The 16,274-nt window shown below is 45.8% G+C and overlaps 1 protein-coding gene across 3 annotated transcripts in view; it reads left to right on the forward strand.

Annotated features, from left to right (window-relative positions):
• Positions 1 to 14,311, forward strand: part of ANO9 (anoctamin 9) — a 129,597-nt gene extending 115,286 nt beyond the window's left edge. For 2 of the 3 annotated variants that reach the window (XM_063944727.1, XM_063944729.1), the window contains 4 exons: positions 3,007 to 3,100; positions 12,479 to 12,591; positions 13,907 to 13,984; positions 14,135 to 14,311. In XM_063944727.1, coding sequence (XP_063800797.1) covers positions 3,007 to 3,100; positions 12,479 to 12,591; positions 13,907 to 13,984; positions 14,135 to 14,162 — 313 coding nt within the window. In that variant the 3' untranslated portion in view covers positions 14,163 to 14,311. The remainder of the gene's footprint in view (positions 1 to 3,006; positions 3,101 to 12,478; positions 12,592 to 13,906; positions 13,985 to 14,134) is intronic. The other variant, XM_063944728.1, reaches the window with a different exon arrangement.
• The last annotated feature ends 1,963 nt before the right edge of the window (positions 14,312 to 16,274 follow it).

Raw genomic sequence — 16,274 nt, forward strand, 5'->3', positions numbered from 1 at the left:
CTACATACACCCCTCTCTACATCACACACCCACTCATATCCTCCCTCTTCTCTGTGTATACCTACCTATATACATATACACCCCTCTCTATATAACACATCTACTCATATCCTCCCTACTGCCTGTGTATACCTACCTACATACACTCCTCTCTACATCACACACCCACTCCTATCCTCCCTACTCCCTGTGCATACCTACCAACATACACCCCTCTCTATATCACACACCTACTAATATACTCCCTGTGTATACCTACCTACATACACCCCTATCTATATCACACACCTACTAATATCCTCCCTCCTCCCTGTGTATACTTACCAACATACACCCCTATCTATATCACACATCCACTAATATCCTCCCCCATCCCTGTGTATACCTACCTACATACACCCCTCTCTATATAACACACCTACTCATATCCTCCCTACTGTTTGTGTATACCTACCAACATACACCCCTCTCTACATCACACACCCACTCATATCCTCCCTACTCCCTATGTATACCTACTAATATCCTCCCCCCTCCCTGTGTATACCTACCTACATACACCCCTCTCTATATAACACACCTACTCATATCCTCCCTACTGTTTGTGTATACCTACCAACATACACCCCTCTCTACATCACACACCCACTCATATCCTCCCTACTCCCTATGTATACCTACCAACATACACCCCTCTCTATATAACACACCTACTCATATCCTCCCTACTCCCTATGTATACCTACCCCCCGCATACACCCCTCTCTATGTCACACACCCACTCACATCCTCCCTACTCCATGTGTATACCTACCTACATACACCCCTCTCTACATCACACACCCACTCCTATCCTCCCTCTTCTCTGTGTAAAACTACCTATATACACCCCTCACTATATAACACACCAACTCATATCCTCCCTACTGCCTGTGTATACCTACCTACATACACCCCTCTCTACATCACACACCCAGTCATATCCTCCATCCGCCCTGTGTATGCCTATCAACATACACCCCTCTCTGTATAACACACCTGCTCATATCCTCCCTACTCCCTATGTATACCTACCTACATACACCCCTCTCTACATCACACACCCACTCCTATCCTCCCTTTTCTCTGTGTATACCTACCTATATACACCCCTCTCTATTTCACACACCCTCTCATATCCTCCCTCCTCCCTGTGTATACTTACCTACATACACCCCTCTCTACATCACACACCCACTCATATCCTCCCTCCTCCTTGTGTATACTTACCAACATACACCCCTATCTATATCACACAACCTACTAATATCCTCCCTCCTCCCTGTGTTATAACTACCTACATACACCCCTCTCTACATCACACAGCCACTCATATCCTCCCTACAGTTTGTGTATACCTACCTACATACACCCCTCTCTACATCACACACCCACTCATATCCTCGCTACTCCCTATGTATACCTACCAACATATACCCCTCTCTATATAACACACTTACTCATTTCCTCCCTACTCCCTATGTATACCTACCAACAAACACCCCTCTCTATATCACACACCCACTCATATCTTCCCTACTCCCTTCGTATACCTACCTACATACACCCCTCTCTATATCACACACCCACTTATATCCTCCCTCCTCCCTGTGTATACTTACCTACATACACCCCTCTCTACATCACACACCCACTCATATCTTTCCTCCGCCCTGTGTATACTTACCTACATACAACCCTCTCTACATCACACACCCACTCATATCCTCCCTCCTCCCTGTGTATACTTACCAACATACACCCCTATCTATATCACACAACCTACTAATATCCTCCCTCCTCCCTGTGTTATACCTACCTACATACACCCCTCTCTACATCACACACCCACTCATATCCTCCATACTCCCTATGTATACCTACCAACATACACCCCTCTCTACATTACACACCTACTCATATCTTCCCTACTCCCTGCGTATTCCTACCTACATACACCCCTCTCTATATCACACACCTACTCATATCCTCCCTACTCCCTGTGTATACCTACCTACAAACACCCTAATCCATATCACACACCCACTCATATCCTCCCTCCTCCCTGTGTATACCTACCAACATACATCCCTCTCTACATCACACACCCACTCCTATCTTCCCTCTTCCCTGTGTATACCTACCTAAATACACCCCTCTCTATATAACACACCTACTCATATCCTCCCTACTCCCTGTGTATACCTACCTACATACACCCCTCTCTACATCACACACCTACTAATATCCTCCCTACTCCCTGTGTATACCTACCTACATACACCCCTCTCTACATCACACACCCACTCATATCCTCCCTACTCCCTGCGTATACCTACCCGCATACAGGTGTGGTTCATCAAATCGACAGTGTCTAGGTCGACAATGTTTAGGTCGACCACTATAGGTCGACAGTCACTAGGTCGACATGGATGGAAGGTCGACAGGGTTTCTAGGTCGACATGTGCTAGGTCGACAGGTCTAAAGGTCGACATGAGGATTTTTATTTTTATTTTTTTTGGTGTCGTTTTCTTCGTAGAGTGACCGGGATCCCAAATTAGTGCACCGCGTCCCCTCGCATGACTCGCTTCGCTCGCCATGCTTCGGGCATGGTGCCTTCGCTTCGCTCGGCACACTTTACCGTTCCAATCGTAGTCCACGTGGATCGTTAAGTATGAAAAAATTCAAAAAAAGAAAAAAAATGTGAAAAACTCATGTCGACCTTTAGACCTGTCGACCTAGCACATGTCGACCTAGAAACCCTGTCGAACTTCCATCCATGTCGACCTAGTGACTGTCGACCTATAGTGGTCGACCTAAACATTGTCGACCTAGACACTGTCGATCTTCAGACCGGATCCCCCCGCATACACCCCTCTCTATATCACAAACCTACTCATGCTCCCTCAGCACACAGCTTCCAGCACACTTGGATCTGCCACTTACACTTGTTTCCCCTTTATGCAGATATCGTGACTACCGTACAGCTGATGATTACAGTCACTCTGTGCAGTTCTGGCATATATTTGCTGTAAGACTTGCATTCGTCATTGTATTTGAGGTGAGTGGTACACGCCACAGGATTCACTGCATGAATATTATTAGATAAATGAGTTGTTTAAAGTACATAAGGACTAAAATGTTTAGTTGCATAATACATTTCTATTTGTTGGGGAAGCAATTGTTTTCTTTAGACATATTAATATTACACCATGGACCAACCTCTCTCATTGCAAACGCTCTACACCATGACACCCGACTCCCCTGGTTTTACCTTACCTTACCAATCGCTTATTCTCTGTCTCTACCCTTATTCCACCAATCTGGCTCGCCCCTACCTGTTGGCAACATCCAATCTTCCTCTCCGTCCAAACTCCCTCACTCCTATCCACTCTGGCAACAGCTGCCTTCTTGTATGCCCACTGATTATTACTTCTCACTTCTGATTTCAAGATTTCTCTTATGCTGCTCCTCACCTTTGGAATCCACTCCCACATCTTTTCAACAAAACTTACCAGCCCTCCTCCTAACTCATCTCTACAGCACCCCTCACCTACTGCCCCTTTCCTCTTAGGAGGGCAGACTATATGAGCGCTGTAAATTCTAGCGAAGGGGTGGGGAACCTCAGGCCCGAGGGCCGTATAAGGCCCGCAAAGCCACTTGATCCAGCCCTCCCAGGCTCACCTAACCAAGGGAGATGCCGGGCGCATGCTGAGATTTTGTTACTAGCGGGCGCCCGGCTTGTTCCCCTCCACAGCAGCCAGAGGTAGGAGCTCACTCCTGAGCTCCGGCTTCCGACTCTGGCAGTGTGCGTGTGTGCCTGTGCGGTGTTAAGGGAGAGATGTCCTGACGTCTCTCCCATAGTTCTGAGGAGCGGGCAGCCAGGCAGAGGGCATGGGTCCGGAAGCAGGAGCGGGGCTGGTGAGTATTGTGTTTTTTCTTCCTTTTAATGTGTGTGTGTGTGAAAGCGGCGCTACTAGGGGTCATATCTAATGGGGGCAGGCTAATTTTTAAGTTGATCATTTTTGTATGGCCCCCGAAGGATTTTATACATATCCAAATGGCCCTTGGTAGAAAAAAGGTTCCCCACCCCTGCTCTAGCGAATGTGTAGTTGTCAGGCTAGCAGGAGAAGACTGCAGAGATGAGTGCCTCTGGTGTAGGCTTGTGATGTGAGTGGCCTCATAAGATTCATCAGTCACACTGTAGCTGCTCTGTACGTATTGCTAATGTTCTCTGCTGCTGCCTGTTTGCGAAATTTATTAATTTCAAATATATTTTATAAATATCTAGCACTGACTGGTTGCTTTTAGCAGCTTGTCCACTTTTTCTCTCCACAAGATTTGATAACTCTCCCCCCATATGTTTTGATGCTCCTCTTGCTTACACCCTTAGTATCTGTGGAAAACTTGCAAGTCATCCATGCAATATTAATGGCAAGCTTAATTTTCTTAGACCAAAACTGACACCAACGTTGATCAAGTAGGTCATACTGACAGTAGCGGATCTTGCCACGGGCAAGCAGGACTTTTGCCTGGGGCGCCGGCGCCATCTGGAGGGCGCCGCACCATGGCAAGATCCGCTACTGCTGTGCCGGGTGCCCCCCGCTGCGTCCCGCTATGAAGGGCGTCCCGCCGTGAAGGGAACTAGATGCGTAGCGTCTAGTTTCCCTTCGTGGAGAGGACCTTTACTGTGCGGCGCGTGATGACGTCATTGCGCACCGCACAGCAAAGGTCCTCTCCACGAAGGGAACTAGACGCTACGCGTCTAGTTTCCCTTCGTGCAGAGGACCTTTGCTGTGCGGTGCGCGATGACGTCATCGCGCACCGCACAGCATTTCAGCGGCGCTACTACTGTACAGGGGGCGTAACTGACCACGCCCCCTGTATGAAGCCACGCCCATACTACCCGCCCGGGGCGCAGAAAGGCGTAGAACCGGCCCTGCATACTGATCAGATTGTAAGATTTTCTTATGTGCAGTCTGCCTGTGTGTGTTGTGGTCTGACCAACACACTACCTGGACAAAACAAGTAAATACAGCGCTGGAATGGTCACATAAGCAAAAACAAGTAGTATAGGTAAAATCCTTATTTTAATAAAACATATATTAAAAAGTGGTCTGTAATAGTAGAGTATGTGTATCTAATTTGAACTTTCACATGATTTTCAAATATCAATCATGATAGGTGTTTTTCAAATGTCAATAAAGTCCTTGTAGAAGGTAAATGTTACGAGACCTGTTCCTATGATAGTCCCCTTGCATGTAAGGACCCTTTGTCCTATCCGTGAGTTTATAGTTACCACCGGCGTCCCTTGAGGTAATTAGGCGAAGCTGCGTCCGCAAATTTGCAGTTCCTCAGAGAATGGTAAATGTGGCTCCTCCACGGTACGTGTAGGTTCTTTTAAGGGTCCAAGTTGTTAAAAGGCAATTGCGGGGGCTTGGTCCAGGTCCAGTCCTTCCAAGGTTTAGGCAAACACACTATCAGGCAAGTCCCACCAACGCGTTTCGTTGCTTGCATGCAACTTTTTCAAGGTCCTTGAAAAAGTTGCATGCAAGCAACGAAACGCGTTGGTGGGACTTGCCTGATAGTGTGTTTGCCTAAACCTTGGAAGGACTGGACCTGGACCAAGCCCCCGCAATTGCCTTTTAACAACTTGGACCCTTAAAAGAACCTACACGTACCGTGGAGGAGCCACATTTACCATTCTCTGAGGAACTGCAAATTTGCGGACGCAGCTTCGCCTAATTACCTCAAGGGACGCCGGTGGTAACTATAAACTCACGGATAGGACAAAGGGTCCTTACATGCAAGGGGACTATCATAGGAACAGGTCTCGTAACATTTACCTTCTACAAGGACTTTATTGACATTTGAAAAACACCTATCATGATTGATATTTGAAAATCATGTGAAAGTTCAAATTAGATACACATACTCTACTATTACAGACCACTTTTTAATATATGTTTTATTAAAATAAGGATTTTACCTATACTACTTGTTTTTGCTTATGTGACCATTCCAGCGCTGTATTTACTTGTTTTATCTATTGTTTTAGGGGTCTGACCAACCCTTTCTTATACAGCTGCTGTGGGGAACCACCCATCTAGCGCCTGGGTACAGGGAATACCTTTGGGTATTGCTTTCCTAACACTACCTGGACCTCCTGTGATCTGGCTGATCAGCCTTAGTTCAGTGTTACTGGAACATACTATGGGCCTAATTCAGACCTGATCGCAGCAGCAAATTTGTTCTCTAATGGGCAAAACCATGGGGGTCATTTCGAGTTGTTCGCTCGTTGCCGATTTTCGCTATGCTGCGATTTGTTGGTAATGCGCATGCGCAAGGCACGCAGGGCGCATGCGCTTAGTTATTTAACACAAAACTTAGCAGTTTTGCTGTGGCTTCAGCGACGCTTTTCAGTCTCACTGCTGTTCGGTAAATGATTGACAGGAAAGGGACGTTTCTGGGTGGTAACTCAGCGTTTTCCCGGCGTTTGCAAAAAAACGCAGGCGTGTCAGGGAAAAACACGGGAGTGTCTGGAGAAACGGGGGACTGGCTGGCCAAACGCAGGGCGTGTTTGTGACGTCAAACCAGGAACTAAACGGACTGAGCTGATCGCAATCTGTGAGTAGGTCCGGAGCTACTCAGAAACTGCAAAGAATTATTTAGTAGCAGTTTTGCTACTCTTTCGTTCGCAATTCTGCTAAGCTAAGCTACACTTCCAGAGGGCGGCGGCCTAGCGTGTGCAATGCTGCTAAAAGCAGCTAGCGAGCGAACAACTCGGAATGAGGGCCCATGTGCACTGCAGGTGGGGCAGACATAACGTGCAGAGAAAGTTAGATTTGGGTGGGTTATATTGTTTCTGTGCAGGGTAAATACTGGCTGCTTTATTTTTACACTGCAATTTATATTTCGGTTTGAACACACCCCACCCAAATCTATCTCTCTCTGCACATGTTATATCTGCCCCTCCTGCAGTGCACATGGGTGGTCATTCCGAGTTGTTCGCTCGCTTGCAGTTTTTAGCAGCCGTGCAAACACTATGCCGCCTCCCACTGGGAGTGTATTTTAGCTTAGCAGAAGAGCGAACGAAAGGATCGCAGAGCAGCAGCAATTTTTTTGTGTGCAGTTTTAGAGTAGCTCAATACCTACTCAGCGCTTGCGATGACTTCAGACTGTTCAGTTCCTGTTTTGACGTCACAAACACGCCCTGCCACGCCTGCGTTTTTCCTGGCACGCCTGCGTTTTTTCGAACACTCCCTGAAAATGGTCAGTTGACACCCAGAAACGCCCACTTCATGTCAATCACTCTGCGGCCAGCAGTGCGACTGAAAAGCTTCACTAGACCCTGTGTGAAAATAGTACATCGCACATGCGCATTGCACCACATACGCATGCGCAGAAGTGCCGATTTTGCCTCATCGCTGCACAGCGTACGAATGCAGCTAGCGATCAACTCGGAATGACCACCATGGTTTTGCCCGTTATAGAACAAATTTGCTGCAGCAATCAGATCTGAATTAGGCCCTATACACACTAGACTTTAAACCTGTCAGTGGTCTTTAATTCTGAAATGGCTGAAAGTACCGTGCGCTTGGATGTATATCTGTCATGGACATTATCTAACCATGGGGGTAATTCAGATCATTTTCGCACAGCCGGCGATCAGGTACTAAATGCGCTTGCGTATGTACCGCAATGCGCACACGTGTTGGACAACAACAAAGCTGGTCAGTGGCAGGATGGTGCGAAAAATCGGTTCGCACGGGCGTTCGCAAGGTGATTGACAGGAGGAAGCCGTTTGTGGGTGGTAATTGACTTTTTACTGGGAGTGTTTGGAAAAACGCAGGCATGCCCAAGCGTTTTCAGGGAGGGTGTCTGACGTCAGCTCCGGCCCCGATCAGCCTGTTCTCATCGCACTGTAGGTGTAAGTCCTGGGCTGCACAGAGTCTGCACTCACTGGATTTTAGCAGCTCAGCATACACATAGCATTGCACACTTGCACAGCGAAAATACACTCCCACTGTAGGTGGCGACTATCTGAACGCAGGACAGCAAAAACCGCAGCCCAGCGATTAGATCTGTGCTGCTCCATGATGTGGGAGTGTTTCCCTTTCATTTTAATTTGTCATTGCAGCAGTAATTCAAACACTGAACGTTCTAGCTGGAGAAGCACAGCCTTCATTCAAGTGTGACACCTTGCTTAAGTGAAGTGTCGATGGTTATGAGTGGTAGAGGGTGGATAAAGGGATACAATAATAGATAAGGATTACATTTGTTAGTGTTTTATTAATATTCTTTTATACAACGCTAAGAGGAGATAACAGCCAAGAAATGCAGGAAATGTTTTGGAGCTACACAACAATTTAGTAATATCTATTAAAGGTGTGAGATGTTGGTAGAATTACAGTATTCATACACACTGCTGCTGAGAGGGAGTCGGGTACTAATTACCGGGGCTGATGGGGTGGCTCGGCAGAGGCCCGGGTCTTCCACTGCCCCCCCTACGTTACCTGTCAGCAGCAACAAATGCTGCTGTGTGCTGGATGGTCTGTAGTGTGGCCAGGAAGGCTGCTCAAGCCTAGCAGCAGCAATCACCTCTGGGAGGGGGGGTGAGAGCAATCACACTGAGCGTGCCTCCATCTGACTTTAACCCTGGCTGAAGGACACAATGGTGCCCCCCTGTTTTGCGTGCAGCGGCGCTGAAAATATTTTTTTCTTTTTCATAAAAGGACGTGGCAACACTTCCAGTGATTAGGCCATGCGCCACAAAAGTACCTGGGCCCGGCCCACCTCTCTACAGCCCTGTTCTTACAAACATATTTTCATATGTGTAAACCATTGGTGTATTTAGAATGAGTGCAGGGTGTGTAGTGCATATGGGCCCTGCACTGCACACTCTGCACAGTGGCAAACGCAGGATTTGCATGGGGGGGTTTCCAGAACTGGGTGGAACCAAGCACGGGGGTGGGGATTGAGGTGACCCAGTATATGCTGGGTCCGTAAAACTAGTGTCTATATATATATATATATATATATAATATATATATATCTCTCTCTCTACACACATATATATATATATACCGTATATACACCTATCTATCTATCTATCTATCTATCTATATATATATATACACATACATATACACAGATACTGTACATATACACATAGCATATTAAACATGCATATACATATATATATATATACATACATGCATACATACATACAGTACACGTATATACGCATGTACAGATATCATATGTGTGTCTGTGTGTGTATGCACATGGATATATATGTACTATAATTAAAATAAAGTAAACTTTTATTAAGCACTGACAAGTGCAACCAGGAAGACAGCAGGCTGCAGAGGACGCTAGACAGCCATTAATAATACTCATGCAACAAAAAAAAAAATAAATAAAAATTTTTAGGTGGAGGGGGGTTTCTGGGTGCTCGGAACCCCCCCTGGGTGCGCCACTGCTGTACCTCCACGGTGGCCCCACACTGTGAAAGCAAAGACTCTGGCACTGTTCCAGAGCCTTTGCTCTTTTGTGCACATGTCATCTTCCTGAATATGACAGGTAAGATGGTGCTGCGAATGAGGAAGAACCCGCTTGTCGCACAAAGTATGCCAAACCCCCTCGAGTATTGGTAGATTTACAAGACAACTATTGTATATGTATATGGAGATAGCGGAGTCTGGTCACTAGTTAGTCGTAATCTGGAATTAGTTTTCATAGGGAGAGGCTGAGTTAGAGGATTTCTGGATAATGGGGGTAATTCAGAGTTGATCGCAGCAGCAAATTTGTTAGCAGTTGGGCAAAACCATGTGCACTGCAGGTGGGGCAGATATAACATGTGCAGAGATAGTTAGATTTGGGTAGGGTGTGTTCAAACTGAAATCTAAATTGCAGTGTAAAAATAAAGCGGCCAGTATTTACCCTGCACAGAAACAATATAACCCACCCAAATCTAACTCTTTCTGCAAATGTAATATCTGCCCCCCCCCCCCTGCAGTGCACATGGTTTTGTCCAACTGCTAACAAATAAGCTGCTGCGATCAACTCTGAATTACCCCCAATAGCATCAGAAACAGGCCCAGCACTTATCTGACACCAACTGTTCCAGGAAACCCAGAACAAGTACAAATGATAAAGAATACAATAAAGACTTTGGGAAAATGCTCCAACCAATGAGTTGGAACTAACTAGTAGACACACCTGTGCTTTTTAGAGCACTCAGAAAGCATAATTCATATTAGGCCCTCAGCAAGGATGCGGCTGTGCAGTTCTGTGTAATTAAAAGTTCGAATGCAGCCGCAGGTGCTGTGGGAGATCCAAGTGCATTCGCAATCTTTTTAGGGAACAGTCAGTCTGTGTAAGCTGAAGCTTACCTCAGACTGGCCGTAGGATATGACACCCCGGTCCACAGTTGCAGACCCTGTACCCATTGTGCCTACAAAATGGGGGAGAAGTCCCTGTTTTGAGGAACAGTGCCGGTTACTGCCCCGAACGCTGCAGTATATAAATCATGCTGCATGCGGCTGACAGGGGGCTGCAAGCGATATAGCATTCTGCACTTGCGCAGATCCAAAACCATTAGATTTGTATATAAACCATCAGGTTTACGCGTACAAATCTGAATTAGGCCCAGAGTCCAGACACTGTTCTGCTACTTTGAGGTAGGCATAGGCGTGCGCAGCACATTTTATTAGGGGGTGCACCTTCGGAGGGGTGTGTCTAGCACCGCCTTTTGGGCGTGTATAGCACCATCTATTGACGGTCAACGCAATATAAAATATCCACCCTTGTACCAATCCTAATAATGCAGATACACTGTCAGATGTTGTGGTGTGCACCAAACAAACACCCCTGATGGCACTCACTGGAATTACACTGCTCCTCCTCAGCCTGGTCTGGCTCCCCCTCTCTTTCCCCTGCAAGCTGCAGCAGCTGACTTACAAGTCAGTCACTTAACTGACACTGACAGTCGCAGACTAGTACTGCTGCTGCTGGAAAAACGAGTGACGTGTCAATGCTGCTGCCGACCGCCTGCCAGTATTGAATTTGTCTTCCTAAGAGGAACGCTGGCTGCATTCTGCTCCTCATCAGTGGCTAGTGTTGGCATAGCATAGAAGGAGAGAGGTGGGCATGTGGAGGGTATGGCGGGTGGGCGTGCGAGCAGCATGATGTAATCACATCACGCTGTTTTTGTACACGGAGGAGGAGCCGGGAGTTTGAAAGACGGTGGCAGTGGCACCCTTGATTAACCCAGGCGTCTGGTCAGTAATGCAGTCCTGACAGGGTGCCTGCTCAGCGATCGCTGCATCAGGCTTGTGAGATCAGGGTGCCAGACATTAGGGGGTGCCTGTGCGCACCAGGCACCCCCCCTGCGCACACCTATGGAGGTAGGGGAGTGTGTATGTGTGTGGGGGGGGGGGCGGGGGGGGGGGACTAGCCCTTTCCCAAAGTACATTTTCATTGTTTACATTTATGTATTCTTCAATTGATATAGACTAATTCTATGATTAATGAGTTACTATTATTTCATGGTTTCTGGGCTTTCATAAATCATTGAAGGGTAGTTTGTACAAAATACATCTCTTTATAGCAGATATATTAAGGCTTTAGATAAACATTAATTGGAAAACCATCATTGTAATCTATTCAAAAGAGGCTTCCACATATATAGCTCATGAGTCATTTCCTCATGTAACCAGTCACCCCAAAGATCCATACTATTTTGAACATTTGTAAGATGTATAAAAATGAGGTAACATTGGGGGTCATTCCGAGTTGATCGCTCGCTAGCAGTTTTTAGCAGCCGTGCAAACGCATTGTCGCCGCCCACCAGGGAGTGTATTTTCGCTTTGCAGAAGTGCGAACGCCTGTGCAGCAGAGCGGCTGCAAAATCATTTTGTGCAAAACAAGACCAGCCCTGAACTTACTCTTCGTGTGCGATGATTCTAACGTTGGAGGGTTGGCTTTTGACGTCACACACCCGCCCAGCGTTCGCCCAGCCACGCCTGCGTTTTCCCTGGCACGCCTGCATTTTTCTAAGCACTACCTGAAAACAGTCAGTTGACACTCAGAAACACCCCTTTCCTGTCAATCTTCTTGTGGCCGCCAGTGCGAATGAAAATGTTGCTGGAACCTGTGCAAAACCACAAAAGCCTTTGTACCCGTTCGTCACGCGTGCGCATTGCGGTGCATATGCATGCGCAGAAATGCCGATTTGTAGCCTGATTGCTGTGCTGCGAATAACGTCAGCTAGCGATCAACTCGGAATGACCCCCATTGTCTCAGGTGCAAGTTTTTTTAAAGTCCATTAACTTCCATGTTTTTCTATTGTGTATTATTATTTTCCTATTCTGTTATTGCAATACACTGCTGTTGTGTGTCCTCTCATGCTGTTGTGTTTATTGTCTCATGTTAGCACGTGGCTGTATGCATAAAGTTTGTTGCTGCCTGGTTTGTGCCTGATGTACCTCAGTCTGTACAGAATAAAAGTCTACAGCAGAAGTACGTGCAACTGGTCAATGAGCTCCGGTAAGTATTACCTTATCCCACTCTGGTGCAATACAGCACAAACACACACACACACACACACACACACACACACACACACACACACACACACACACACACACACACACACACACACACACACACACACCATGCCCCAAACTAGAAATACATACATGTCCCAAAACTATACTTGTAATTATCTATGTATTGAGCAAATATTTGGCCCCTGTATTTATTATTAATGGATAAAATAACATTTGGAACAAATAAATTTAATGTACATTGTACAACAACCTTAAGAAGCTTTAACACTCAAGCAGTTTCAGACAGTGATGTTGATCAGCTAACCCACGCCGTACCAATAATAGTAGTCTGTCATCACTTTACCTATAGAAGTCGGGTGATACAGCCCCCTAATGAGTAACCACAGCAGATAGGGAGGGACAGAGTCTGGAAATCACTGAGCTAAAAATACAGAAAGCCGGCAGAACTGTCCTTTAGTTACTAATACCAGCCAGTCCATGACCAGTGACCACTTGGCTGCTGGCAGTGTCCTCGCGGGAATTCTGGGAAAATCCTCGGACAACTTACACACAGCCCCGTGTGCTGAGCTTAATTTAGACCCTGAAATAAAAACTTTAAATATGTATTACCAGCAAAGTGAATCATTAGTCCCATGGGGTTCCAATGTTTAGACGGACAATGTCTAAGTCGACAGTCAATAGGTCGACATGCATTAGGTCGAGACTGGCAAAAGGTCGTCCTGGACAATATGTCGACCTATGAAAGGTTGAAACGGGAAAAAATAGGCAGGTTCAAATAGTCGACATGACAATGGTCAATGGTCAACACATATGGTCGACATGACTTATTATTTTTTTTATTTTTTTTTCCACCTTTTTCATACTTTACAATCCACATGGTCTACGATTGGGAATAGTATCCTGTGCCCACAGCTCGTTCACCATGCAGGGTGACACGGTACACTAATTGGGGTTCCCTGTGTTCTGATGGTGAAAACGACACCAAAAACATAAAAAAAGTGTTGTGACCTTTTTTGTGTTGAGCTTTTCCAGTGTCAACATTTTGTACCTGTTGACCTTTTCATGTGTCGACCTTTTGTTAGTGTCGACCATATGGGGTCAACCTAATGACTGTCAACCTAGACATTATAGATCTTCTATACCACACCCAGTCCCATAGGGTTCCTATTTAAATTATGGAGCCTATATGTTCTAGCCACCATCGTTTAGGCCCCACACTCTTCCCATAGCACAGAAGTCAATGTATTTAGCTGTTATCAGGGGTACTAACTCTCCCCTACTCCATCCCACAGAGAGATGCCAGAGGAAACTGATGAGTTATCCCATGACAGTTCCCCCCACCCTTACAGAAACCTACTAGCGGATCTCAGGTAACCATCTGCCAAAGAGCTGCCCTATCTTACTTAGAACCATTGAAGTCCCTAAACACCTATTTGCCTAAATCACTTCAAGGTATTGACATGACTTCCAGGCTACAGCACTCCCGAGGCATTCAGGTTTTTACTCTTTGTGTTTTTTAGTTTGATAGAGCGATCAACGGAGGTTTAGATTCCACAACAGCGCCTGTGTAATGAAGATGCTGCTTGACCAGGTGGTATATGGACCAAGCACTGACCTGGAGTAACACAATGCAGAACCTTCACCAAATGTCCTGACTTGTAAATATTGTGTTTTTTTTTTTTTAAATAAAATACTTTTCTTTAATTTCATGTCTATTATTAAAGAGAAGACCTTGTTCAGTACACCAGTGTTGTTAGGTATGGAGAAATATATTGTACAGTACATAGAAGGACTAATGCATAATTGAGTGACCACATCTCCCAGCTATTCGGAGAGTACACATCTCAGTTACAACTTCACTTGAGTTTATTTTGAAAGCAACTTTTTACATTTTACACACAAGAAAAAAGAAACTATCGATAGACAACCAGACATCAGCAAAGCATCGCCCATCTGAAATCACAGCATTGTAAATAAAATCAGTTGCAACTTTAAAGCATGACATTATAAACCATAATAGTTACAGGCCACCTACAGCATTGTGTGTAACCTACCTAAAGCAGGAGCATGCAATCAAACTGTGGGAGCCTGGTGGTGGCTAATTTTCTGAGGACCATCAGCATTATCTTGAGCATCATTGTGGATACCTATAGCATAGGGCGCTTTCATACACCTTGTCCAAAAATGGTCAAACTTGTTAGTATTTCTACCGGTATACACAAACTTCTCATGACTTTATTAACCATTTTTCATTAACCAGGGACACCAAGTCGGCAAGGTGAGGGCCCAAAGGCACCATCAAAGCCTACACTACATACATAACTGATGTTAAAGTGTCAACAACACTTGCCTAAAATGTTCTTGTCCAAAATGGCAAGCATACAATACAGACTGGTGGAACAAGAAAGGAGAAAGACACAGCTGAGGGGGTTGAATGTGATTCAGATGTGGTTGCATTTATTTCACTGCTGCTGCTTCCTTGGAATGGGGTGATGCTAACATACAGGTGTGTCCTCATACATCTTTGCTGCACTTGCATCAAACACCTCCTCCTGGCGCACCAGGTTCTGTGAGACTCTGTTAGCATGGGACGTCTTTTTTGTTGAAAATGCATCTAAGTCGCAACGCAATGGGAAGCAGCTAAGACACACCAGAGACTGCGCTGATTAATTTGATATACAGTTTGACACTTGTATATCTGTGTGCGCCTGAGTCTCTGAATCTGCATATGAAATGCTTTTTCAATGCCAAGTTCCACTGTGCTTCATATACAGACTCAGTCACACTCAGATATACACATGTCGCATATCAAATGAATCAGCACAGTCTCCCTGCGCGGCAAAAGAAATGCCCGACACTAGTGGAGTTGCACAGAACCTGTCAGCTCACTCTTATCAGGCATCTCCCGCTGCATGGCATACTGAGGCTAGATTTATGAGGACACATCTGTATGTTAATGCAGCAGGAGACGTCTGGTATAAATAGGCTTACCATACTGTCCCTTTAAACAGGGACACACATGAATTATACAGGTTCTGTGGCTGATTAAAACCAGGTGACACTCAGGATTGAAGTCAGCCAGCCACAGAACCTGTGTAATTCATGAGTGTGATGGTTTGAAGGGATAGTATGGTAAGCCTAGGTATAAGTAGTTGCCTCCTGCATGCATGTGTGGGCCTCTGCTGTGTCTACGGGCATGCATCAGATCACCTGCTACACCATTATCCAGTTGAGTAACCTATGCAGACCAGATGCTGCAGCTGCATCGCTGAGGCCAGGAAATCTCCATCCGAAGATGGAGACCTTGGCCTCAGCACTCCCACTAAACAGGCATCGCTACCCCCTCCCTGCCTCAAACGTCTGCAGTCTGCCAATCAACTAATGTATGCATCCGTTCTATGTCTGACAATGCAGGTCCCGTACTGCACATGCGCCAAGTACCCAACATCAGTAGTTTGCGCTTTTACCACAACAGTGTCAGGACCTGAATTAGGCCCACAGGTAGCTAAGCTCACCATCATGGCATTGGTCCAATAATTACAAAAAGACATAGCCATGGAAGATGCCAGAATGTACACCCTAGAGCCAGACACTTTGGGCAAATAAAATGAGACCTCCCTCAAAATAAAAAAGGCGATTAGATGTGCGATGTGTCCTATG

The sequence above is a fragment of the Pseudophryne corroboree genome, chromosome 11 (assembly GCF_028390025.1).
Source record: "Pseudophryne corroboree isolate aPseCor3 chromosome 11, aPseCor3.hap2, whole genome shotgun sequence".
NCBI lineage: Eukaryota > Metazoa > Chordata > Amphibia > Anura > Myobatrachidae > Pseudophryne > Pseudophryne corroboree.